This window comes from Sciurus vulgaris (genome assembly GCF_902686455.1).
Source record: "Sciurus vulgaris genome assembly, chromosome: 9".
NCBI lineage: Eukaryota > Metazoa > Chordata > Mammalia > Rodentia > Sciuridae > Sciurus > Sciurus vulgaris.
This window is the reverse complement of record NC_136469.1, coordinates 32,518,509-32,543,995: the sequence shown is the minus strand read 5'-3', so window position 1 is coordinate 32,543,995 and position 25,487 is coordinate 32,518,509. Positions and strand designations below refer to the sequence as shown.

The 25,487-nt window shown below is 40.6% G+C and overlaps 1 protein-coding gene across 4 annotated transcripts; it reads right to left on the bottom strand.

Annotated features, from left to right (window-relative positions):
- Positions 1–262: 262 nt before the first annotated feature.
- Positions 263–25,487, bottom strand: LOC306670091 (uncharacterized protein). Of its 4 annotated transcripts, none has more exons than XM_079154540.1 (5): positions 25,327–25,487; positions 18,279–18,995; positions 11,169–11,267; positions 9,909–9,977; positions 263–4,478 (listed from the first exon to the last, which is right to left on the bottom strand). In XM_079154540.1, exon 2 carries the CDS (start codon positions 18,879–18,881, stop codon positions 18,360–18,362), a length of 522 nt encoding a protein of 173 aa, XP_079010666.1. In that variant the 5' UTR covers positions 18,882–18,995; positions 25,327–25,487; the 3' UTR covers positions 263–4,478; positions 9,909–9,977; positions 11,169–11,267; positions 18,279–18,359. The 4 variants fall into 4 exon arrangements, with proteins under 4 accessions (XP_079010666.1, XP_079010669.1, XP_079010667.1 ...); XM_079154541.1 differs by lacking the exon at positions 263–4,478 and adding an exon at positions 6,562–6,942 and having other exon boundaries at positions 9,805–9,977; XM_079154543.1 differs by lacking the exon at positions 11,169–11,267.

Below are 25,487 nucleotides of genomic sequence, written 5' to 3'. Positions count from 1 at the left end.
TGGGAAAAGGGAGGGAGGGTGGAATGAACCTGACCAAAATGTCTTATGTGCATATACGAACATACCACAGTGAATTTCACCCTTATGTACATCAATTATGCACTAATTTAAAAGAGAACTACAAATCAATAGAAGAAAGACCAGTACAGAGTAAAGGGAACAGGAGGAGAGAAGTGGGGAAAGGGGAAGTGCTGGGAGTGAATTGGAACAAATGATATTCCATGCTTGTGTAATTATGCCAAAATGAACATCAATATGCTATGTCCTAGTGTCAGGCTTACTTTTCTTATATCTCTACTATCAAGTCTTTCCAGTTCTACCACCTACAATTTTCTTTAATTAATGCTATATTCTCAATTCTTTCTCTTGTACAAGCCATGAGCTCTCAATTACCTTTCACAATGGTCTCCTTATCTTTGTCACTTGCCTTCAATCACTTCACGGCCAAAATGATCCTTAAGAACTTAGATCTGATCCTATCGTTTCCCTGGTTTTACTTTCCTTAATGGCTTCTGATTTGTGTTCAGGATGAAGTACAAAACCCCAATCATGGCCTTTAGGATCTTCTGCCCACTCACTCCTGCATCTCTCTTCAGGTCACCTCACTATTCTTCCAGCTCTTTCTTTCCATTTCACCATTCTTCTCAGTTCCTGCATCCTTCTAGTTCATGATTCCAGGGCCTGGAATATGCAGTTTTCTCTACTTGAAATTGTTCTTTTTTTCTAATACAAATTAATTCACCCTGAAGATCTTAACTTAAATGTCACTTCCCCTTTAGGATCTTCCTTATTCCCTTCATACAGGTTAGAGCACCTAGTTATAAATCCCTAGGCTCCTTGAACATGCCCTTTCACATTATCCATCAATATTCTAGTATCATGGTTTGGATATGTAGTGTTCCCCAAAGCTAAAGTATGTGACAACTGAAGAATTTTCAGAGGTGAAATGATTAGATTATGTGATATGTGACCTAATCAGTGGATTAATTCACTGATATGGATTAACTGGGTGGTAAATGTAGACAGCCAGGGTGTGACTAGAGGAAGTAGGTTGCTGTGGACCTTTGGGGTTTATATTTTGTCCCTGGGTAGCACAGTTCTCTCTTTGTTTCCTGGTGCCATGTCCTCAGCTGCTCTCCTCCACCACATCTGCTTTCCTCCAGAACATCAGAGCTTCCACCATGATGTTCTACCTTAACCTGGGTCCAGAACTTTTTGACCATCTATGGACTGAGACTTCTGAAACCATGAGCCTGAATAAACTTTTTCTCCTGTAATTGTTCTTGTCAGGTCTTTTGGTCACAGCACTTGTAAAGACTTTTCTAATTGCCTTCTGATTCTAACCAGTTCCAAGTTGTTGATATGAAGCCCAAGGTATGGGAGCTAAAAGTGTTGAAATTGTTACATTAACCACTTTACATCACTTTATAAACTACATTTGAATGGCTACCTCTGAACAAAACCAAAGATATTCTGTCATTTTTTTAATGGAACATCATTGTTTTATAAAATCCAATTTGAAACTCATGTGTGCTTTTTGATACACTAGACTCATTATGCCTCAAATATGAAACAATTTACTGTGGAAAAATTCATTTGGTAACAGCCAAAGAAAATTAACTGTGTGTTAGTAAGTAAAACAAAGATGATAAGCTTAAGATGATAAATATGTTCTTCCCATAAACTTAAAGCATGCACGAAGGGGCCCAGCACCATAGAATTGTTATTGAAATGCCCCTTCAGAACAATGTTGGCACCAGGGTCCAGAGCCCTACTTATGGGTTTTGCTCTTTAGGAAAAAGGGCACCATTGTTCATTGTTTTTAACTCAAAGTACTTTAATGCTTTTGATTAAAACAATCAAAATTGAAAATGTAACACTTTGTTAAATGATTCAAAAACCCTTCAAGTAATTCCGGGCACAAAGAGATATGGGCAAAAACACTCTGTTGCTTTTTTTATATCAGCAGTTTCCCTAGAACTGTTTATTAAATATTCTTTCAGCATTATTCTCATTCTATAATGCCGGTGTGTCAAGACATACAATTCTAGAATGGCAATCATCTTACATGGATATAATTTGGCAATCTTCTGGCATCCAATTTTACTAAGAAGAGTTTTCTATCAGTCTAATCTTTGAATAGTATTTTTCTTTCCTCTTTAACACATTTATGGTGGTTTTATACAGTTCTTGTGTGATATATATGGTATTTTGTTTTGTTTAATGGGCTTGGGATTGCTTTTGCTTCCTCTTAGAATGTATATAATTCATCCAGCCTGAAAATTTCTTAGCTATTCTCCTTAACTATCACTTCTTCTCTATATCCTTTTCACTCTTTTAGAACTCTAATTTTGTAAGTTACATTCACAATTTATCACATATATCTCTAACTTTTTTTTCCTTTTTCATCTCTTTGCCTCTGGCTGAATTCTGAACAGTTTTCTTAGATCCACTTTCCAATTCACAAATCTTCTATTATTTATATTGGAACTGCTGTTAAATCTATCCATTGAGCTAATTCAATAATTATATGTTTAGGTAATAGGAGTTTATTTGATTTGTATTCAAACCTAGGCCTTCCTTGAAAGCTTCTTGTCCTGTTCAGGTTTTTATCCTATCTTTATTTCTTCAGAGATTTTTAACATGCTTTTTGTTTCCATATTTGTTTCCATATTTTCTTCCAATTAAAATCCTAGTGGGGTATTTCCTTTCCAGAAGGCAAAAGTGAATCTACAGTATATAATTCCTTTGGATAAGACTTAGTGTCTTTGTCACCACTTTGGTTTTTGTTTGCGTTTTGTGATGCAAGGGATCAAACCTAAGGCTTTAAACAGGTATTCTATTGCGCTACATCACAGCCTTGTCACCACATCGTGGTCATGAAAGTAGAAGACTGTCACATGGTAATGCAACACCATATTTAAAATAAATCAATGAATTCCTCATGGTGGCAAATCCACTCATCACTGTAACCTTGTAGGTAGCGCAGATTTAAGAACCTTGTCTAAAGGGATAAATGTAAACTCACAATACACTAGCTACACAGCAAGAGGGCAGTTCTGAAAAAGGTTATTTCCAGAGCAGCTTCACAAATCATATCTAAACTTTCTGCACAGATAGTATTTTTGCCAGGCTTATGTGAGGGAAACCAATTTCTCTAGAGAAATAAAGCTAATTGGGAAATCTGTTTATACTCCAATAAGTCAGTTAATCGATTGTATTGTGTTCTTGATAGCTATTACCAATATTTCCAGTATTTAATAACCTGCAAAAACTGTGTTTGCATTTCACAGGTGGGATTTTCCACACCTCTTGCATTTCACAGGGAGCCAAGCTCAGATGGTGTCTTAGCATCATTAGATGTTAATAAAGTATTATAAACGTCATTTTCCTTCCTGTTGTAACACACAGGATGTATCACCTGCAGCAAAATCTGTCACGTGGATCCAAAATAATGGTAAGATTGGAAAGATTGGATTGGATCATGCTAAATAATTCCATGCTACATAAGAAGCACATTTCAGTTTAACCTTCTATGTGAACCAGAAGTGTCTAAAGTTATTTTAAACATTCCCTCAATGAAAAAATACATCTTTATAAGTGGTTTATAAATATAAATGCTGCTACAGTTCAGATGTTGCCTGTCTCCCAAAGCTCATTTATTAAAGGATCAGACCCCAGGGTGACACTATTGGGATACTCTACTAGAACCCTTAGGTGGTGTGGCCTAAGGGTCAATTCCTTGAAGGAGACCATGGAGTCCTGGTCACTTCTTTACTCCCTGGGTCATGATGTAAGAATTGGTTATGCTGCTCGAGGTGGTGCATGCCTGTAATCCCAGCAGCTCAGGAGGTGGAAGCAGGAGGATCTTGAGTTCAAAGTCAGCCTCAGCAAAAGTGAGGTGCTAAGCAAGTCAGTGAGGCTCTATCTCTAAATAAAATACAAAACAGAGCTGGGGATGTGGCTCAGTGGTCGAGTACACCTCCTCCCCTCAAAAAACAGTCTGTTGCACCACATGCTCCCACCATGATGTGTTATCTCATCACAGTCCCAAAGCCATGGAGCTGATTGATCATGGACGGAATCTTCCAAAACTATAAGACAAACTAACCCTTTTTCCATTGTAGGTTAATTATCTTGGGTATTTCATTATAGTGGCAGAAAGCTAACTAACACAAATGGTTAACCAATCTAGGCAGCTGACATACCAGGTTTTATAAAGTAGCAAGAGATCAAAAAAGGGATTTCTAGAGCTTAGTCCTAAGAGTTACCCAATAATTATACCAAATTAAATTATGATTACATATCAACTGATGAGATGGTTTCTGGCTTTGGAGCATATATAACTTCCTGCACGGTGTCATCTCCTTTGACAGCTGTCATTTCCAAATCCACACCAGCCTTCCTGGCCATCTTGTGAAGAATAATGGCACAATCCAGAGGAGTGGTATCCCCAGCACTGCTGCCAATGCACACATCTGCCAAAAGAGAATCACCATAGCAATCATTCTGGTGGGAATTTGATCACCAGTTTATATTAAATGCACCACATCCTCTTTCTATTATCCCCCACTGTCCCTTTTGGAGATAAACACATTAAAGGCAATGGCATCTACAACTTATATTTAAGCGGCTGTAATTACTTCTTATATTTATGATCATCAGATGAATGGATAGTAAATACTGAATAAAGATAAAAGTTGGGTCCTAATAAAACATCTGTGGGCTATTAAAGAAATGGCTCATTTTAATTTTTAAAATTAAAATTTTTAAAAATCCCCTGGATCTTCTAAATTCTCATTCCCTAGGGAGGACTGACTGTAATCAGCTGTGACGGACCATGTGAAATAGGATGGCTAATGCTAGAGGTTCAAAATTCCAGAATTCTAAAATAGGACTTTAATGATCACCTAATTCAATAGATCTTAGCTTTTGAGGATGCATTGTCCATTTGGGGAATCTGGTAAAAGCTATGGATCTTCTCCCTCAAGTGAAAAACATTTTTTGCTTATAATTTCAGAGGCACCTAAGATTCCCTGAAGCTTGTCCTAGGATACCAATTTAAGAATCCTTACATAATCCAACCACCTAGTTAGAGATGAAGAAATTAAGGAAAGAGAGGCTGTGACTCATCCAGGGTCATGTAGCTTTTTAGGAACAGAGGTGAGATGAAAACCCTGTTCTTCCCATTCTTTCTTGCTGTCATCTGCTGTGTCGGACTCTATATGGATTTGAAGTTATGATGGGGCAATCGAATAAATCCACAAAATGTTTAAATGCTCTGCTGGGTCACTCTTATTAGGTGGTCAAAGAATGATTACTCAGTGCATGAAATTAGATTCAATACCCTCAGTCATCCTCCTAATCAAGAACAAAATCATTTTCTCTGTGTTAACTGTCCACCTATTCAGGTACATCTGTACTCATTCCTGGCCTCTCCCAACACCATCTACACTTTCTAAGAATCCCTCGTTCCTGTTTCCTATGACATGGAACATCCAGATTTCTCCCCAGTGTCTTCAATGACTCTCCTCCACCATTTTATTTCTCATCCTTTGCCACCATCCTTCCCCCTTCCAGAGGTTTCCTAAAGATAGACCCTCCTCTGCTTTACAGCCAGTCCTACCCCTCCCAATAGGACCTCAACAGTACTTCTATGAATGCAACTCCCTGCTCTAAACCTGTTTCTTCTTCCACCCCTTCAGTGTAGACATACTGGTGTCTTGAACTCTGTCCTCCATGTCGTCTAGCTCTGTAGTTGGCACCTACATAGCAAGAGGTATAAATATTAATAAAATGACATTCTGATTCTGAATGAAAGACAATATACAAATAAGAAATCTACCACGAATTTTTCTGATTTATAAAAAATATTTTGTACATCTGACAATACCTTGCTTTTTTTTTTTTTTTTTTTTTTGGAGGGGGCAGGTAGCAGGGATTGAACTCAGGACCACTCAACCACTGAGCCACATCCCCAACCCTATTTTGTATTTTATTTAGAGACAGGGTCTCATTGAGTTGCTTAGTGCCTTGCTGTTGCTGAGGCTGGCCTTGAACCCACAACTCTCCTGCCTCAGACTTCCAAACTGCTGGGATCCTTGCTTTCTTTTTCTGTAGTATACTGTAATAATCTTACTTTTCCTCCATCTCCAACACACACCCAATTGCTTTTTTTCAAAAGGGGATCTGTCTCCTCCTAGTGGATAATAATGATATTGAAAGCAATCCCTCCCAATTCTTGGATGTATTCTGAAATCCTCACTAATGAAACTAAGTAGGATATACTAACTATATTCAGACTATTACTTATTCAAAGCTCCTCATGTTTATCTTCCATTTTTATTTTTTTATGGTGATGGAGACTGAACCCAGGGCCCCCATGCATGCTAAGCACATGCTCTACCACCAAGCTACACTCCCAATCCTCCGAATCCCCCTCCCTATTTTTTGTCTCCTGTTGAACTTAATTCATTCTAAGGGATTAATGTTTCTTAAATTGAGATACACTTTAATGCTTCAAAAAGACATATTCAGTAAAGTCACTGGAAGTTTCCTCAGTACTCAACAGCAAAAGACATTCTTTGTTAACCCAAATAAACTAATGCACTGTGATAATGAGGCCAGACTCTGGGATTGTGTTCTAGTAAGGTCAGCGATTCTGGTCTAGTAGGTCAGCAGATTTTTACTGGTCTCATAGTCATTTGTTTCACATTGCCTCCAGGGTGCTATCTTAAAAATATCTTCCCCGAGCTACAGAAGATAACCAGCCAGGTGATTGAGAGCAACCAGTACCCTTATAAATCTGACTGCAAATCACCCCAAAATGCGGGTGGGTTAACAATGGCTTTTAAGCATTTTTCTATAAAGTGGTAAATGGCTTCTTTCCACAGAGCTATGAAAAGGTGGCTAATAAATATTCATTGAGTTATTTATTATTGACTACATCAGTTTTATTTTTTTTTAAATTTTGTTTATTTATTTGTTTGACACAACTTGTTTCCTCCTTTATTTGACAATTCCTTTAAGATAATTCCTCCCTTTGTTGATTTGCTTCTTTGTTTTTCATCTCTTCCTCATGGAATATTTTGTTGAGAATGTTCTGTAATGCTGGCTTTCTTTTTGTAAATTCTTTTAGCTTTTGTTTATCATGGAAGGATTTTATTTCATCGTCAAATTTGAAGGTAAGTTTTGCTGGGTATAAGATTCTTGGTTGGCATCCATTTTCTTTCAGGGCTTGAAAAATGTTGTTCCAGGCCCTTCTAGCTTTTAGGGTCTGGATTGAAAAATCTGCTGATATGCGTATTGGTTTCCCCCTGAATGTAATTTGGTTCTTTTCTCTCACAGCCTTTAAAATTCTGTCTTTATTTTGTATGTTAGGTATTTTCATTATAATGTGCCTTGGTGTGGGTCTGTTGTAATTTTGTGTATTTGGAGTTCTGTAAGCCTCTTGAACTTGATTTTCCATTTCATTCTTCAGATTTGGGAAATTTTCTGATATTATTTCATTGAATAGGTTGTTCATTCCTTTGGCTTGTTTCTCTAGACCTTCCTCAATCTCAATAATTCTTAAATTTGGCCTTTTCATGATATCCCATAGTTCTTGTAGATTCTGTTCATGATTTCTTACCATCTTCTCTGTTTGTTCAACTTTGTTTTCAAGGTTAAATATTTTGTCTTCAATGTCTGAGGTTCTGTCTTCCAGGTGTTCTATCCTATTGGATATGCTTTCTATGGAGTTCTTAATTTGGTTTATTGTTTCCTTCATGTCAAGGATTTCTGTTTGGTTTTTTTTTCAATATCTCTAACTCTTTATTGAAATGATCTTTTGCTTCCTGTATTTGCTCTTTTAACTGTCGATTGGTGCGATCATTCAATGCTTGCATTTGCTCTTTCATCTCATCGTTTGCTTCTCTGATCATTTTAATTATGTACATTCTGAACTCCTTTTCTGTCATTTCTTCTGCCATGCTGTCATTGGGTTTTATTGATGTAACATCTAGATTTGTTTGCAGCATTTTCTTTCCTTGTTTTCTCATATTGTTCAGATATCAGTGGACCGCTGAGATATTGCAGATTTCCTCTGTTGATTTACAATGTCTCTGAAGATTTCTATATATATCCCCTCTTAGCCTTCAGTAGGCTGAAGTCTTGGAGGAAGTTGATAATGCGGTGCTCCACAAGGAAGCTGCCTCTCTAGGAGTGGTGGCCTTCAGGTGGGGTATATTCCCTGCTAGTGGGCAGAGGTGCCTCCACTTGTTGACCAATGGTCATCCAAAGGGGACCTAGGCTGTGGGCTGAGGCAAGGCCTGTTTGGGCCTGAGTCTCTGGTTTTACCGTCCTTGTGGGGAAACCTCACCAGGCAGGGAAGACTCACCCAGTGGGGAGGTCTCGCTGATTAGTTTCCTCCTAGAGGTTCCCCTCAATTTACAGCTACTGCCTGGGCTGGGCTGCCTTCCTCTGCAAAGTTTCCAGGGGCCCGGCCCTACCTCCTGGGCCTGGGAGCCTCACCCTTCGCAGATGAATCTCCTTAGGCTGCCCCTCCTCAGAGAATTTGCCCATAGGCCTGGAACCTTCGCTCCGCCCTAAGCCTGTCTCTGTGTGGCTCTTCCACCCAGAAGCCTCCTAGATCCTGGGACCCTGTTCTGCACCTAATCGCCTGGCTGCGTGGCCCCTCCTCTGAGCAGCCACCTGTGGCCCCGAACAATCGCTCTGAGTCCCAGAGACCCGCCACAGGCCTCTTCCTCCAGACAGCCGCCCAGTATGCCGGTGCGGTCACTAGGAGTCCAAGAAACTCACTTCGTGCCTCCTCCTTCCACCAACCACCCGTAGCCCGGGGCAATCAATCACTCCGAGTCGAAGTGACCCTCCCCGTTCCTCCTCCTTCTCCAGATAACCCCCCGGGTGTTCAGGAGCAGTCCCTCTGAGTGGCTCTGAATCCACGTGACCCGCTGCACGGGTCCTCTGGGCACCGCCTGGAGCTCTGGTGCGGCCACTCAAGACCAAGCGTCCCACCACGCTTCTCCTCCAGGCAGCCCCCCTGTGTTCAGGAGCTGTCACTTTAAGACCAAACAACTCACCACTCGCCTTCTCCTCTGAGCAGCCGCCTGGAGCGCTAATGCAGTCACTGCGAGTCCAAAGGACCCGCCGCGCTCCTTCTCCTTCTCCTACTCCTCCGGGCAGGCCCCGGGGTTCAGAAGTGGTCAGAGTCCAAACAGCTTGCCACGCAGCCCCTTCTCTGGCAACTGCCCGCAGCTCCAGTGTAGTCACCCGAATCCAAGCGGCCGCTCCTCTTCCTCCTCGTCCTCAGGGCAGGCCCCGGTGCCCAGAAGCGTCGTTCTGATTCCAAACAGCTCGCCACGCAGCTTCTCCTCTGGCAACCGCCTGCAGCTCTGGTGCAGTCTCTCCGAATCCAAGTGGCCACGCTCCTCTCCTCCTCCTCAGGGCAGGCCCCGGTGTCCTGAGTCCACACAGTTCTCCCCGCCACTCCTCCCCCGGGCAGCTGCTGGAGCCCCAGTGGCTGCTCCGAGTCCCAGCGCTGTGCCGAGCGGCCTCCTCTACGGCGCTCCCAGCTATCCGAGTTCACTGCTCCAGCGGGGGGAGGGGCGTCTCGCGGGCAGTTCTACTTCACAAAGTTTCCTGCGTTCCGGGACCCCCGTCCCATCCAGGATGCCCCCCCAGGGGGGTGAGAATCACCCGGCTGCTTTGAGTTGGTCCCAAGCGTCCCAATATCTCCTCTCTTGAATCCTGAGTCCTGGAGCAACACGAAATGCAGCCGCCCTCTAGGCCGCCATCTTGAAAAACCATCAGTTTTATTAAATGTGTGTCTGTGCTCACATTCTTAAAATCTGAGACGCCACTGAATATCAGAAATTATGATGATCTAGATGACAAATATTTTTTATTACCTTTTTGGTGAATATCCTTTATACAAAGAACCATGATCATCTGTACAAAATCAGGAACATGACCAAGTTCTAAAATAAAAAATAAAGTATTATTTACTACAAAATTTATTTGGCTAGCTCAAAGGCAATAGTTTGGATTAATCAACATTTTAATTATTTGCAAGGCTACATTAAACATTAAGTAGTTGCAATATTTATGTTGTTTGATATGAACTAATTCCATAAGAATTTGAAAATGTAATCAATGGAAAGATATGACATTGTGTAAAAATAATCTGACCTTTCCTTATCACGTGATGAAGTAAAGCTTTAAAATGACTAAACAAAGCAACAACTTCTCTTTTGTGATCTATTAGCGGTTTTAATTCCAAAGTTTTATTTCTTAAAATCTAAGAGTTATGAACATTATACATTCATTACTCTAATTCTCAGGAGAAATCAATGATTTCACATTTAGTTGATAGATTGTAGGAACAAATGCACAAAATTAACAGGGTAGATTGGAATAAGAGTTATCAAGAGTTTTGATGAAGTTATTCAAAAGTATCCCATTTATGATTGAAATGTTGTTTAAAGCACAAACTAGTTATACTACTAAGGGAACAGTTTTTTTTTTAATTAATTCTACTCAGTAAAGCAGCTTCTTATATAGAATAAATATCACAAAGTTGATGATATAACTACATAAAAAAGCTTTTACATATTCCCTAAAAAGCTAACAATCTATTAAATTTAATTTCTGTCTAATATATCTGTCTAAATGGAATTTTTGCTATGATATTCCGTGCCTCTGGCCAATTCCTAGGCCTGACATAGTAAAATAAAATTCAATCCACTGAAACCAATTGACATTTATCATATACTATATACAGCAGCATGAGTAATTTTCTATATTAAGATTTTTCATAAACATAATTTTAATGACTACATAAGATGTTATTGCCTGGATCTTGCCCATTACTTAACCACTTCCTTATTTGGAAACATTTAGGTCTTTCTTTTGTTAAATGTGTCATAAATAAGGCTACAATATCAATTTTTGTGAACAAAGCCCTTTATAGTTAGTTATATTATACTTCCTTAAAATAATTCAGACTTAAGCATGGTAAATAAGAAATATCCTCACATTTTTTCTAACAATAATACCACCTATTTTTTTTTTAATTTCACAGTCAGTCACTTACATAAATATTGTCTTGTATAGTTACCCTTTAAGGTACAGTTGCATGGCTATTAAAGTGACTTCAGTAGTTAACTTACAGGCCATTTCACTTTTGCAGCAGTTAGCAAGCACATAGTTCTCTCTGACAGATAATCAAAACACAAGTAACCAAGCTTCTTTCCATAGGAGCTGAGGAACTAAAAGAAGCACAAAGTACAGTTTACTTTGTAAAATTTAACAGTGATTTAACCAGAATTGAAAAAATTAATGAGAAAAGTCTTATTTCCTTTACATTACTCAAATACAGATGTTGTAGATATATACTTGTGCATTTGGGGAGTATGCCTCTGTCAATGCTCCATTAATGAGGCTTTTTGTCATTGTATTTTACATTTAAACAATGCCATATGGGGGCAATAATCTACCTACTTAGTCATGCTAACTAAAGGAAAAGTAAATTATTACAAGACGACATGGTTTGAATGTGTCCCCCCAACCAAAGTAAGATTTTGGAAGCTATAAATACCCAGTCTGAGGTACAGCAGTACAAAATGGACTATATTATAAAAAACACACAAGAAAGAAGAAAACTATCTATGACAATGGTAGATTTCCCTATTCCCGCTTATTTCCAGAGATGATTTCCTTTAAATGTCAAATGTCTTATAAAAATTATTTCCAATTCAAGAGATATATTCACTTCTGAGGTCAATAGTATCCTGAAAGGGAAAATTTATTCTTATCAAGCCCTGACTTTTTCCTTCCATCATTCAAATTAATTGGTTTTCTTAAAGTTACTTCCTTATTAAAAACTTCATGAAAAGTCAGTTCTAAAAGGAGGGAACAGCAGGCCTAAATATCTAAAGAAAAAATGCCATCATAAAATACTGTTATTGTCTGGAGGTAGCAAATCTGTCTTGACCTGTTTGTCCCTTCCCGGTGCCAGATGGATCCTTAGCCAGTTGATAGAATTAACAGTTGAAAGAATAGAAAAGTATATATCAAAACAGCTCTTTATCTAAAAGGTTTCTTTTCTCATCTTGTTCACTTTCCATAAGCTATCATGGCATTCCCCTGGACTAAGTTTCTGATTTCTTATTAATTGCCACAGACACCTGTATTTTTTAAATGAAATTCCTAAAACCTACTGTAAGTATCTTATGTAAAGATTTTTCCAACTGTAGAAACACATTCCACTATGTAGAAACCTCTGCACAGCAGTCTTACGTAAACACATAAGATAAATGCAGCTTTAGATGTGTTTCTTAATTATTGAGATATACATTTACATGTTTTCTGTATAATGCAACTATAATATCTTATAGGACAGATGGATGGCTCTGCAATCATAAAAGAGTAAACTCAGACATGATGTGATACACAAAGTAGAAAATCATTAAAATACAAGAAGAAAAATTCTTGAAAGATAAATGGTCCCATCATTAATTATGTTATTTCTCCAGGATACTGGTGCTCAGAAAGATCAACAGCCACTACTGTGAAAGGAGAAGCACTCCCATCAAATGAAACTTTGTCCGCCAATCTCCAATTAAGCAATTCTACAGACTGCACACAGAACAGAATCTTTTCATCACAGACTTCAGAGAAGGAAGAAAAATCTCACTTTGAGATTTCATGTCAAGATGTTTAATAAAAGGGATTCAAGTGCAAAATTCAAACAGGGCACAACGAGTTGTTGTGTCAGTGTGCGTGGGAATATTGTGGAAAGGGAGAAAAGAAAGACAAGAACAAATGGATGCCACAAAAATCACACAAAGCCTGCTTTGTGGATGATGGATAATTCAAAAGACACCATAGGTTGCTCAGGGACAATATGAAGTCCAAGACAGAGATGTAAACATGCTTCCAATGAATATCATGTATTTTTAAATATTTTTATTAGTTATAGATGGACACGATGCCTTCATTTATTTTTTATGTGGTGCCGAGAATCGAACCAGTACCTCACACATGCGAGGCAAGCACTCTATCACTGAGCCACAACTCCAACCCAAATGTCATGTATTTTTAAATGTTTCCATGTTCAGATTCTTAAATCATACCTGCTAGTGGCTGAATACTCCAGAAGCAAATGAAGTAGCTCATGAAATCTGCTTTCTTCAAGAAAGGCATTTGAACCGGTCAAAGACACAGTGGAAAATCCAAAACAAATTAGCACTAGCTGTCAGTCTTCCCTTCAGTGTGCAGGAATTTGAAAGTAGCTCAAGCCAGGGGGTTAGGGTTCAAAGACACAGAAGCAGCAGACATCTAGCCCTCTCCCAGGGCTCCAATGTTCTCTGAATGAAGTAAGTTACCCTCTCTGGGGGACAGAGCCCAAGGGATGGAGGTCTATTGGACTCTGCCTCACTCCAACTATAGGGCTGAGGATCATTGACGAATTAAAAGAACCAGTGTGCTGTACAAAGTGTTAATCAAATTTTTAAAAAAGTAAAGAGATGAGAAGGTGGCACAAATAATCATCTTGCTGTATTTCTCTGTGGTTTATATTACTAAAGAAAGTTTTATTCTTTGTTGAGACCCCTAAGATTTTGAAAGGTAAACACAAGTTGAATTTGGCATAAATACAGTGATTAAAATAAAGACAGAAGATATCCTAGGTTCTGGAAATAGGTCATATTCCAGTTTGTATTCTCAAGACAAAGCAGCATGCTCAAGAAATAGTCCAGAAAACCTAACAAATATGTATGAGACTAACTGATATGTCAGGGTAATAAATCTATGGGCCACTGATAAATAAACATAATACTGTGTGTAAGAGAAACGACGCCAGGCAGATGAATAAAACCTGGGGCCCGCATTGAAAGGGCTTACAAGACCACTTTACAGGAAAATGGGGGCATTTACCGGCCACGGACAACTTCTTCACTTATAATCTTCCCTTTGAATTCCAAGTGTGGGGTCCCAGTGTCAGGTAAACTATTCTGCTCCCTAGGTGCAGGTAAGTGCAGCCAGATTGAGCCCTTACATATACGGATCTGCAGCTCATCATTGGGGCACACTCTACTCTTCCTCTCAAGATCACGCCTTACTCAGGGGGACTTCCGGAGGCGGGACTTCCGGAGGCGGGACTTCCGGGGCCTGGCGGATCTTGTTCTGCTTGAGTTCTTCCAGTCATTTAGAGTTTGCAGTACGTACTCTTGGGGAAGAGATTGGAAATCAGAGAAAAACTATAGCACAACCGACGCTAGAGTACTCGGGAATCCTCAGGGAAATGCTGATACTGCTCCTATTTATTTAGAAGTCCTATAGTCTGTGACTTAAACGTCAATCCATAAGAATACAGAACTGAGTCTAGAACTCATGGATCCCCACCTCCAACCCTCTGCACCCTAGATGCTTCTCAAACCAACAGTGTCTCAAGAATATGGCCTACACTTTGGAGTTTCCTGGGAAAAATGTATCAAAATGCTGTCTGGCTACTTGCTGGCTTCAAACTGCAGCAGATAAAACAATTTAGACATATATGGTAGCTGACCTTTTCCTGTCCTCAAACATTCTGCATTATATACACCTTATAAAACTTGGCTATACCAAGCAATAAACTGTGAGCTTTCTGAAAATAAAGGGAACATGTCATATTCCCGTTTGAACAACTGGAGCCTATCACTGTGTGTTGAACTAAAATAAACCGGTTAGTACTCATCTAGCAGGACCATGCTGATAAAATGGTAACTGTAGCTTCTTACCACTTAATACTTGGTGTTGTGGTTGGGATATGAGGTGTACCCACACTCTATTAATGCAGGACTATTCAGAGGTGGAATGAATAGATATAACCTAATCAGTCCATCCTATCTTGAATGGACTGACTGGGTGGTAACTGTAGGTAGATGGGGCATGGCTGGAGCAGGCAGGTCACTGGGGTATGCCCTGGAAGGGTTCCTCTTCCCCACGGCCCCTTGCCCTCCCTTCTTCCCTGCCACCATGAAGGGAGTAGCCTCCCTCAGCTATGACCTTCTGCAATGATTTGCTGCTTCACCTTGGGCCCAGAGCAATGGACTCTGCCCACCATGGATTAAATCTCTGAAACCCTAAGCCAAAATAAAATTTCTTCCTCTAAATTGTATTTTGAGGGCTGGGGATATAGCTCAGTTGGTAGAGTGCTTGCCTTGCAAGCACAAGGCCCTGGGTTCAATTCCCAGCACTGGAAAAAAAAAAAAAACTAAATTGTATTTTGATCACAATGACGGAAAGCTGACTAACATACTTGGGTTACATTACTTGCCTGAGTTTCTATGCACAGGTTCTTTGAGAGAATGAGATAATAAGAATATGCACTGCCTCCTGAGGCATAGTAGGATCACAAGATAAAGGAAATTATGCACAAATAATGGAAAGTGTCTATTTCACTGAAGTCTGTAGATAAGAGGTATAAAGAACACCAATTATTCATTTTCTCATTTTCCGTATGCTATGAGCACTATTCACCCTGAAATGCTTAACACAACTACACTGCATACAACTGTCCTCAGTAATCTTAGTTCTGTATGTATGTATGTATGTGGTTTTATAGCTTAGGAAGCACATTCACACATAAATTATCAAAACTGGTCAATTTTCTAGCCTCCTTTTAGTTAATTGCTTTATGTATGTTTTTAGTTTCACTTTATGCTCACAATAAACTATCTAGGTATTATACACCCACCCCACAGACTTGAAAAATGGACCTGAGAAGTTTAGAGTACTAGCAAATATGTAACCAGAACTGGAAACCAGATTTGTCTACCTGTAAATTCAGGGTTCTTTCCAGTATAAAAACTGGCCTCATGGTGTGACTTTGGGACGCCAACACCTGCAGTATCGGTAAAATGACAGATGACAGACAGCAGAAAGGGATGACAGAAAAATAAAAGGCTGAGACTAAATCACAATCCTGTAGGTCTCTGAATGAGCTAAACCAATGAATAGTTTTTATCTATTGCAGGACATGATTAACTTCTATAATTACTCCTGTAGCTGTGTGGAGAACAAACTACAAGTGGGCAAGGGGAAAACCAGGGAGACCAGGTAGGAGGCTACTGCTATAGTTCAATTAGAGAAAGGTGGTTTAGATTAGGCAGATGGTCGAAATCAAGTTGACTGAGGGGTTTGGCTCAAGAATGAAAGAAAGCCTTGGACTCTTCTGTGCTGCTGTAGCAGAATACCACAATCTGGATAATTTATAAAGAACAGAGGTTTCTTTCCTACAGTTCTGGAGGCTAGGAAATCAAAGATCAAGATGCTGGTATATGGCAAAGGCCTTGTTGCTGCATTATCTTCTGGTAGAAGGTAGAAGGGCAAGAGAGAGCAGGAGGCCAGAGTCACCTTTATAACAATCCAACTCTCACAATAACACACCCATTCCCATGATAAGGACATTATTCCACCCACGAGGGGAGATCCCTCATGACCTGATCACCTTTTAAAGGTGCTCCCAGTCAACACTTATACTAGGGATTAAGTTTCCAACACATGAATTTTGGAGATACATTCAAACCATAACAGAAAGGGTTGCCATTTACGGGGATGGACAAGACTTGGGGAAAAGCAGATTTGGGGGTGAAGATCCAGGAGTCCAGCTTTTAGACACACTACTTTTGAGACGACTATCACGGAAGATATCAAAAAGCCATCTGGATGCCTGAGCATGGAGTTTAGAGAACAAGTCAACGTTGGAGGCATAAATGTGGGAGTTTATCTAGGTATTGATTTTAAATGTCATAGAAGAGCGCATGTAGGGAGTAGCGAGTCTGAAAAGAGGCCTCTTAAGCTCCAAACATCAGCATTTAGAGAAGAGGAGGAACCAGTCAGGTAGATGGAGAAGGAGCAGGCAAAGAGGGAGAAACAAAACCTCATAAGACTTTAAGAAGAAAGCACTTCAGGGAGAGTAGCCAATTTGCTTAAACATCACTAGTAAGTCAAGGAAGATGAGAATCAAGAATTGACTAGATTTGGCAGTCACTGTGACAATGGATAGAGGTTATTGGTCTCAGGTTCCCTGAAATAAGCAAGCTGAGGATCTGAGCAAGTAAATAATTGTATATCCAAACTGGATGCCAAGGTGCACATCTGTAATCCTAGTGACTGGGAAGGCTGCACAGGAGGATCACAAGTTCAAGAGCAGCCTCAGCAATTTAGCAAGACCCTGTCACAAAATAAAAAAAAAAAAAAAAAAAAAAATGCAAAGGGATGTGGATGGAATGTAGCACACTGGTAAAGCACTTAAGGATTCATTCCCCAGTACTGGAGTGGTGGTGGTGGTGGTGGGGGGGGGGGATTAAATAACTGAAGTCACATAACTAATTAGCAGAACTATGTCCAAAACCAAAACACAAGGTTTTTTGAAGTTAGCCACGTTTCTTCAATTCCAGACCAGAACTTTTCTTCAATAACGTTTTCTAATGTCACCCTTCCTGTCGTAACTGAGATTTATTAGGGAGACTCTCAAAGAATATTGACTTTAAACAAAAAGTAATAAGCTTCAATAGAAGAATCTCAGAGAACAAAGACAAACAATGGTTTGGATTTCACAACAAAGTCAAGGGCCCTTCAAATTAAGTGATATAGGCAATCACTGCATGCAGGGAGCACAGGTACCAAAACGGACTTCAACACAACTGTTTACTGCTCCTCAAAAGTTCTCCCTTCGCTCTATTTCACAAGATGACTTTCATACAAATAAATAAACACCCATGACCCTATGTTACTACTAACGTGTAGTCGGACTGGAATAATGGGGGTGTGATTGCCCAACTTCTTTCTTCGATTTCTATATCGATTTGCTCAATAAAGGGGGAGAATGAGAATATACTTCTACCTTCACGTTTCATAAATCCAGCAAATATTTAAGGAGCTAAAGGGACAAGGAAGCCCTAAACAATCGGGGCACAGAAGCCATAGTATTGATAGTCCCTTCTCTCCTCAAATCCACCTCCAACGACTACCAAAGAAGCCTCGCTATTTCAGGAGTCCCCTCCAGCAAGGGTCTGCTAGATGATTTTGCAGAATAGGAAGTGATGGTTTCCAAAGGGGTAGCGCGGAGTGGGAAGAAAAGCAGCCAACGAGCACTAAAACGAGACTCAGAAATGAACTGTTAGCAGTTCGAGACAGGACAGAGGGACTGAGTGTCAGAGTAGGGATGGGCAGGAAGGCAGCCACTTTTCGATGGATGGAGAAGTTAAGCAAGGAGCGGGCACCAGACAACTTACCTTCAGAGAAGAGAGTTAAAGGTTCATGCAGAGCAAGGCGCGTGGTGAAGAGCCCAGCTGTGGGGCTGTGACTTGACAAAGTTAGTCAAGTCGTCGCTGGGATTTTATGTGTCCCTGCAAGGATGCAATGAACTCCTTGCACCCGACTTGTCGCTTTTTTCTTCCCGGAAGAAGGAGGTGGAAAGGTTCCGGGAACTCCGGTAGAGATGAGTGCGGGGTCCAGGTGGCCCCCTGGGCTTCCCGGTGTAGCGATGTAGCCAGGTGTCGCAGAAGCCAGAGGCATCGCGCAGCCCTGGACCCCCGGCTGGCCACCCTCAGCCCCCAGCCCAGTCTCCGGGAACCTGCGCCGACGCGGTCACCCGCCAGAGTCTGAGTTCGAACTGGAGAATCGCTCATCGCAGGCTCAGCGAAGGGATCACGGATCACCGCTGCAGGCGGAGGAGCGGAGTAGAAAGCGCTTGCTCTCCGCCCACCGCAGGACCGAGCCCAGAGAGCGCGGCGCCCGCACGCCCCCTGCTGGCCGGGCCCGCCTCGCCGGCCTGGAGTCTGAACTCCGCGCGCTCCCTGCCCGGAGGTCCTGTGGGTCCTGCAAGCACCCCACATGCTAAGTGCTTTTGACGACTACCACAATCAGACCTGGTCAGAGGGTTGCTGGCTCAGCACCTCGCCTTTGTTTTTGGAGTTTGCACCAACAATTCAAAGATCCTCTTTCAAATCCTGCATTTAAGTAGAAAAAAATCCAGTAAAACAGAGATATGGGATTCCCTCAAGTTCTGTCCCAAGGAGACCAATTAGTCTGTCAAAGCCGGTTCTGTTTCTCCAACTAGAACCCCCAAGTGTCTGGTTTTTTATGGTTATAAATCCCATGGGAGAGGACCATTGCAAAGATTCTTTCCAGGAACTGAGAGGGATGCAGAAGTTTGGCCCACAAGCTTGTCCTGGTTAATTCTTAGTTGGAAAAGAAAGGGAGGCTAGTCTTTTAAAAAAACACCGGTCTGAGTTTTGTTTCTATAAACACGTTTGTCTTTCTTTCTAGTACTTTCTGGTCCCTTGGCCCTAACACTTCCTGGATTGAATTTTAAGAGGCAAAATTTAAGTTGGAAACAGTAAAATTTTATAATAAAAAAAAAATCAATATTTGCTTCTTTGTAGGATGACTAATAAAGTTTATGGGCAGTTATGTGACTAATAGCAGTTATCATTTATTGAGTTCTTATTACTTATGAGAACCTAAGAGATTTAATTTTATAATTAAATAATCTACTCTGTGATGTTCTAAATACCTTAATTAACACTTTTAAAATTAATTAATTAATTAATTATTGGTACCAGGAATTGAACCCAGGGCTGCTTAACCAATAAGTCACATTCCCAGTTCTTTTTAAATATATTTTATTTAGAGACAAGGCCTCACTAAGTTGCTTAGGGCATCGCTAAATTACTGAGGCTGACTTTGAACTCATGATCCTCCTGCCTCAGGCTCCCCAGCGGCTGGAATTACAAGAGTGCACCAACCAGCCTATTAACACTTTAAATAAAACAGCCTTATTATATTGGTATTGGTATCTCCTTTTTACAGTTGAGGAAACTGAACTTACAGAAGCAGTTATCTTTCCCCAGTTTAGACAGGCAGCAGCAAATCATAAAGCTGGAAGTGAAACCCAGGCAGTATGACTCCAGGGTCCATGTGCTTAGCTATCATGCTAAACTGCTTCAGTTAAATAAAATTAATTGAATTTATTTAATTGTCTCAACAAACCCAGAGGATGGGTACCATTATTGTCTCCATTTTACAGACAAGGGAACTTAGGCATAGATAAGCTAAATAGATCAGGACCATAGAGCTGGTTAGTGGTTGTTATGGTTCAGACGAGGTGTCCCTCAAAAGTTCATGTATGAGACATTGCAAAAAAGTTTCAAGTATTGGGTTATGAGAACTTTAACCTAATTAGTGCATTAATTGACTTGAATGAATTAACTGGGTGGTAACTGTAGGCAGGTAGGGTGTGACTAGAGGAGGGTGTGCCTTTGAGCAAAGCTCTCTCTCTCTCTCTCTCTCTCTCTCTCTCTCTCTCTCTCTCTCTCTCTCTCTCTCTCTCTCTCTCTCTCTCCCTCCCTCCCTTAACCCCTCTCTCCCTCTCCCTCTTCCTCTCCCTCTCTCTCTGATTCCTTGTTTCCATGTGCTGAGCTACTTTCCTCCTCTACACCTTTCCACCTTGATGTTCTGCCTCATCAGGACCCAGAGCAAAGGAGTCAGCCATCTGTGGACTGAGATCTCTGAAACTATGAGTCCCAAATAAATTTTTCCTCTTCTATGTTGTTCTTTTAGGGTCTTTTGGTCACAGCAGCAAAAAGAACCGACTAAAACAGTAGTGCTGGCAAAATTATAACGGTAAGTCTGATCCTTAACTATTAGAGGGGAAAACTGTTTTCCTACATTTTACCATACAGGGGAAGAAGGATGTGGCTAGAAAATGTGTGAAGCTTTCGTGTCTTTCAAATGTGAAGCTCCTGAACTTCAGGTTCAGTCTCTCAATGTTCTTTCTCAGGCCTAAATGTCTCTTCGAGTAGTTCCACCTTTCATGTATTCCACTTGTGTAGTCTATTTGTTTTCTGTCATTGTATCAAAAATACCTGACAAGAACAATTAATAAGAGCTTGAAGAGTTTATTTTGGTCCCACAGTTTCAGAGTTGTAGACCGTGCTAGGCCAACTCCATTTCTCTAGGGCCACAGTAAGGTAGAACATCATGGCAGAAGGGATGGTGGAGGAAAGTTGATTAGCTCATGGCAACCAGGGGCAAAATATAATCCTCAAGGACATATCTCCCAAAGGACACACCTCCCAGTGATGACCCACCTGCCTATAGTTACCATCTAATAATCCATTCAAATTATTAATCCATTAAATGCATTAATCCGCTTATTAGTTTACAGGTCTCAAAATCTAATCATGTCACCTCTGAAGATTCCTGCATTGAATATCATTTTTCCAATACTTGAGATTTGGCACAATTTATTTCCAACCCATAACACAATGCCATGAATGCAAAGGGTCTTTGACCAAATTCAGGTCCAGATTAAAGTCCTGTCATTTTGCCTACAGCTGTACAGCTCTTCCCCTAGGAAAGCACAGATAGGCGCAACAGCTACATGGTGTTGTTACCGGCCAGGCTATATGGGCAATGACCAAACAGACGCCCTTTTACCCTGAGACTCCATGTCATGTAGGAAATGCTTCTCCTGTGGGAACACTTGCTTCTTACCCATCAACAGTTGCTTAGCATAGCATGTTTGGCAACACAAAATGGCAATTCTTATATAATGTAAAATGGTTCTCTTTTTGGTTCCTATTTTTCTTGAACAATGTACACTGTCAGAGAACGATTGTCTAGAGTTGGTAACCATTCTTTTACTTGTACCCAACTAAGTTCTTTTGACCCACTTCCCCTTCTGCTTATGATTTTAGATCTCATGATGTTAGTTTGTAGTTTTGAATCATAGTAACAGCCACTTATGATTAATGTACTGACATGCTTTACTTATAGTATAAGAACCCCTGCAACCCCACACTCGGGGCTGTCATCCCAATAGCTGTTTTGGGTGTTGTATGAGACAGTCAGCCGGCCAGCTAATAAAGACTCTCAAATTTGGACTTCTCAGTGGTGATCAGTCTGTTCTTCAGTTGCACCCCACAACAGTGTAGCACATCCTAAGGTCTCATTCCTTTTGCAGCCAGGCCCCAGCACGCTTGGAGAAGGGACAACCAGGGGTACCAGTGACACCAAGTCCTATTTGTTCTTATTTGGAAACAGTGCCAGTTTCTGATGGAGAACAATAGTAACTGAAAGAAAGGCACAGAGCATGACTATGGTCATGACCATGTGAACAACTTGAGTTATCTTGGTTTAAGATGGTCACTTCTATGTCCTTGCTGAGGTGAGCCCTTTTGCATCCAACATAGAGAGTTTTTCTGAGTGTTTGAGGTCAGTAAATAAAAGACATGGTTAAAAAGCAGGAGTAGCATGCAATGAGCTCAATTTGGGCAATACTTTGACAGGACACATCCCAGTGTGGAACCATCCAGACCTAGGACAGCGGAGGCCACCACTCAGAAAGGGAAGAGGGCAAGAAACTCCTGGAGTGGGGAGAGAAAGGGGGATCAGAGAGGGGACTTCCATATTTAGTGATGTTCCTCAGCAGTCCTGCAGGCACCTCTGTACCAGTGAGCTCCAAAGGGCAGCAGCTGAAAATGGGATCTTTATAGCTACAAAGTTGATCTTATCTATACCAAGCAGATGCTGGGTGAAGTTTCTCAAGGTGTGCATAGTAGGAAGTTGTAATTGGTTTAAAATCTGCTTATTTGGGCTATATTTCAAGCGACTGGATGTATAAAAATTGACTTTGCTGTTCACAGGCTTTTGAGTGAATCTGGGAAGAAAGCAACAACCTAGATCCCAATATAAAGAGGCATTTTGGAGTCATTTATATGCCTCCCAATGACCAGATTGGAAGTCCCTCCAAATGGACAGGCAATCCATGACTCTACCAGGTCCAGATTTATGCCCAAGTCTCTGGAAGCATATGCACACCCAAATTCTGAGCTTTGAGGTTCTGATTTGACCAACTGTTTTGAAAATTGATGATTGATACTGAAAATAATACCTGTCTCATCATCCCATCATCAGACAAAAGCAGAGAGATCTAACATGCAGACAAGAATTCATGCACGCAAAGAGAATGTGTAGGAGGCTATTTGATCTACAAGAATCTATGCAGCAGTGAGTTAATACGAGAGTTGCTTACTAGGGTTGCTTACGAGGGCCTATTGTTGTCTAATAGTAAAATAACTCCACCAGCAGATGGCGCAATGACATTAAATATTGGAGAGGATATTCTGGTCACTAGCTTTAATAAGCCTTCCGTAACCACAGACATCTAGATTGAACTATGCTACATGAAGTCCATTCATTATGCAATCCAACAGATTCCTCCAAGCATCTCAGGAAGTTCAGTACAACTACAAGATTCATTTCACAGAATGTGAAAATTAACAAAATCTATTTACTGCACAACATACCTACTTTTGGCTCCACAGCATCTGAAATAACTACTACTCATTTTACTACCACTCATTCTGTATTATCAGATGTATTATACAACAGTAAAGGTTTTATACATATATAAATGAAATATTTTTTATTATTCTATAATTTGGGAGCATTCCAAAGCACAGATGAAATCATGTCCAAGGGATTTCCTCTTGGATATCTGAAAGTCTTTGTATATGTAGACACGGGAGATGAAGAAGTGACAGCCACTGTTTCTTTTACTACCCATTTTATTAGTTCTTTCTTGTGTGCACGGGCATAATGGGGATGAGCTCCTAGGGCCTGGGGGGAGCAGATACTAACATATACTCTACTACTGAGCTCCCCCTCTGTTAACTCTTAAATTCAGGTCTAACTTCTGTCATCAGGGGCTTTTATTTTCACACTATATTTTCTCCTTAGAAACTATCTGCCTCCATTGACCCATTACCAGTTTCCATTCCCAAAGATCCATCATCAGCATCCCAATACTATGTACCCTTTTAGAAGTCTCATTACCACCCACACTTAGTTGGACTCTTCATTTTCTTACTCCCCAGACCAATTCCTCCTCTCATTTTCCTAGTTATGTTAGTGGTCTTCCATTTTCCCGTTCTCCAAAATCATATTAGGCCCTTTTATCCCCACTGCTCTCCTCCCACTTCAGTTTTACTCAAGTTTTTTCTAATCTGTTTCTATCCAGTGCTTGAATCTCTTCCAGCGATTTTTGAGCCCCTCGTAGGTGCAATGTTTCTACGGTGTGTAGAGGCATTGGAGCTGGGTAGTCAATGCTTCTGGCGGCATTGAAGCAATGCTCATAAAAAAAGTGATTTATATCAATATATTGAATTTTCCCAAATCTAATTTTTAACTGAAAGAGATGGAACTGATAAGAAATTCTTTTAGCCTCAAAAAATGGTTTCAGCATAACTTTAGTATTAATATAACACAGAGGAACTACATAAGATAAGAAATTGCCCAAGAGAAATCAGACCTCCTTTTGTAAAGCAGGTGTGCTTATTCCCCAAAGCTATGTAAGGCAGCAGTTCTCTCGCTTCACTGTGCTCAGAGATTATCTGAAGATGTCTGTTAATACTAGTACAGGTTTCAGGGATCACCTAGCAGCCCCTCTGATTCCCTCCCCTCTTTCTCTTTCTCTCTTTGTGCTAGGGATTGAACCTAGGACCTTGCACATGCAGGCAAGCATTCTACCACTGAGCTATGTCCCCATCCTGATTCATACTTTGTAACAAAAATAAAAGAGTAATCTAAGGAATATTTTAAGAAATAGTGATGTCAGAGAAACTGAGTACTTAATATAAAAATAAATTATTATTCTTACATCATTACATTGCTTTATACAACCACTCAAATTAGTCAGCTACTTTGTATTTGATCCCATAATTCTCTGCCAAAGCTGTTTCCTGAGTCTATCTTCGGATGCTATGTTTGATTTCTGGCTATGTCTACAAGTTTACATTTCAGACTTGGTGGAAGAAACATTTTAGGCCAGATCAGTCATTCAGACCTTACCTTGTATAAGTTTATCAGGTCCCATGGTGGACAGGTGGGAAGTAGGAAGGGATTCCTGAACTGATAAAGGAGGCCCTTTAACAAACTTTAGTAGGGAGGGGTGCTGGGGCAGGCACTGGTCCAACCACAGTCTGGCCCACTTGCAAACTCCAGGTGGGCTGTGGAGTGAGACTGGTGAACCAATAACTTCAGCAGTGCTTCATCATGACCCATATGCCAACCTGGGCCCGCTGAGTGGACCAGGCTAAAGCATAGGCACAAGACAGACACCTAGAAAAGGACAGGTGAAGTCACCTGGCTTTCTTTATGATTCACTCTAGCCGTAGTCCTATGTGTTCCAGCACATTAGGGCAAATGTTTAACAGAGTCCAAAATACAGTACTATAAGCTCCCTTGTGACCCCCATCTTCTAGAATTTTCATTTACCTTTGTTAAATGTTTGGTTAAGTTCCATTCTCTCCAGGCAGGCAAGAGTAGTTCAGAGGTCTCTGTGTGGTCTTCTCTCTTTATACTACCTTAGAGAAAATCAGGAAAAACAACGACCAGTAGCTCTTGGAAATTTTTCTTAGTGTAGTGGTTTTGTGGGG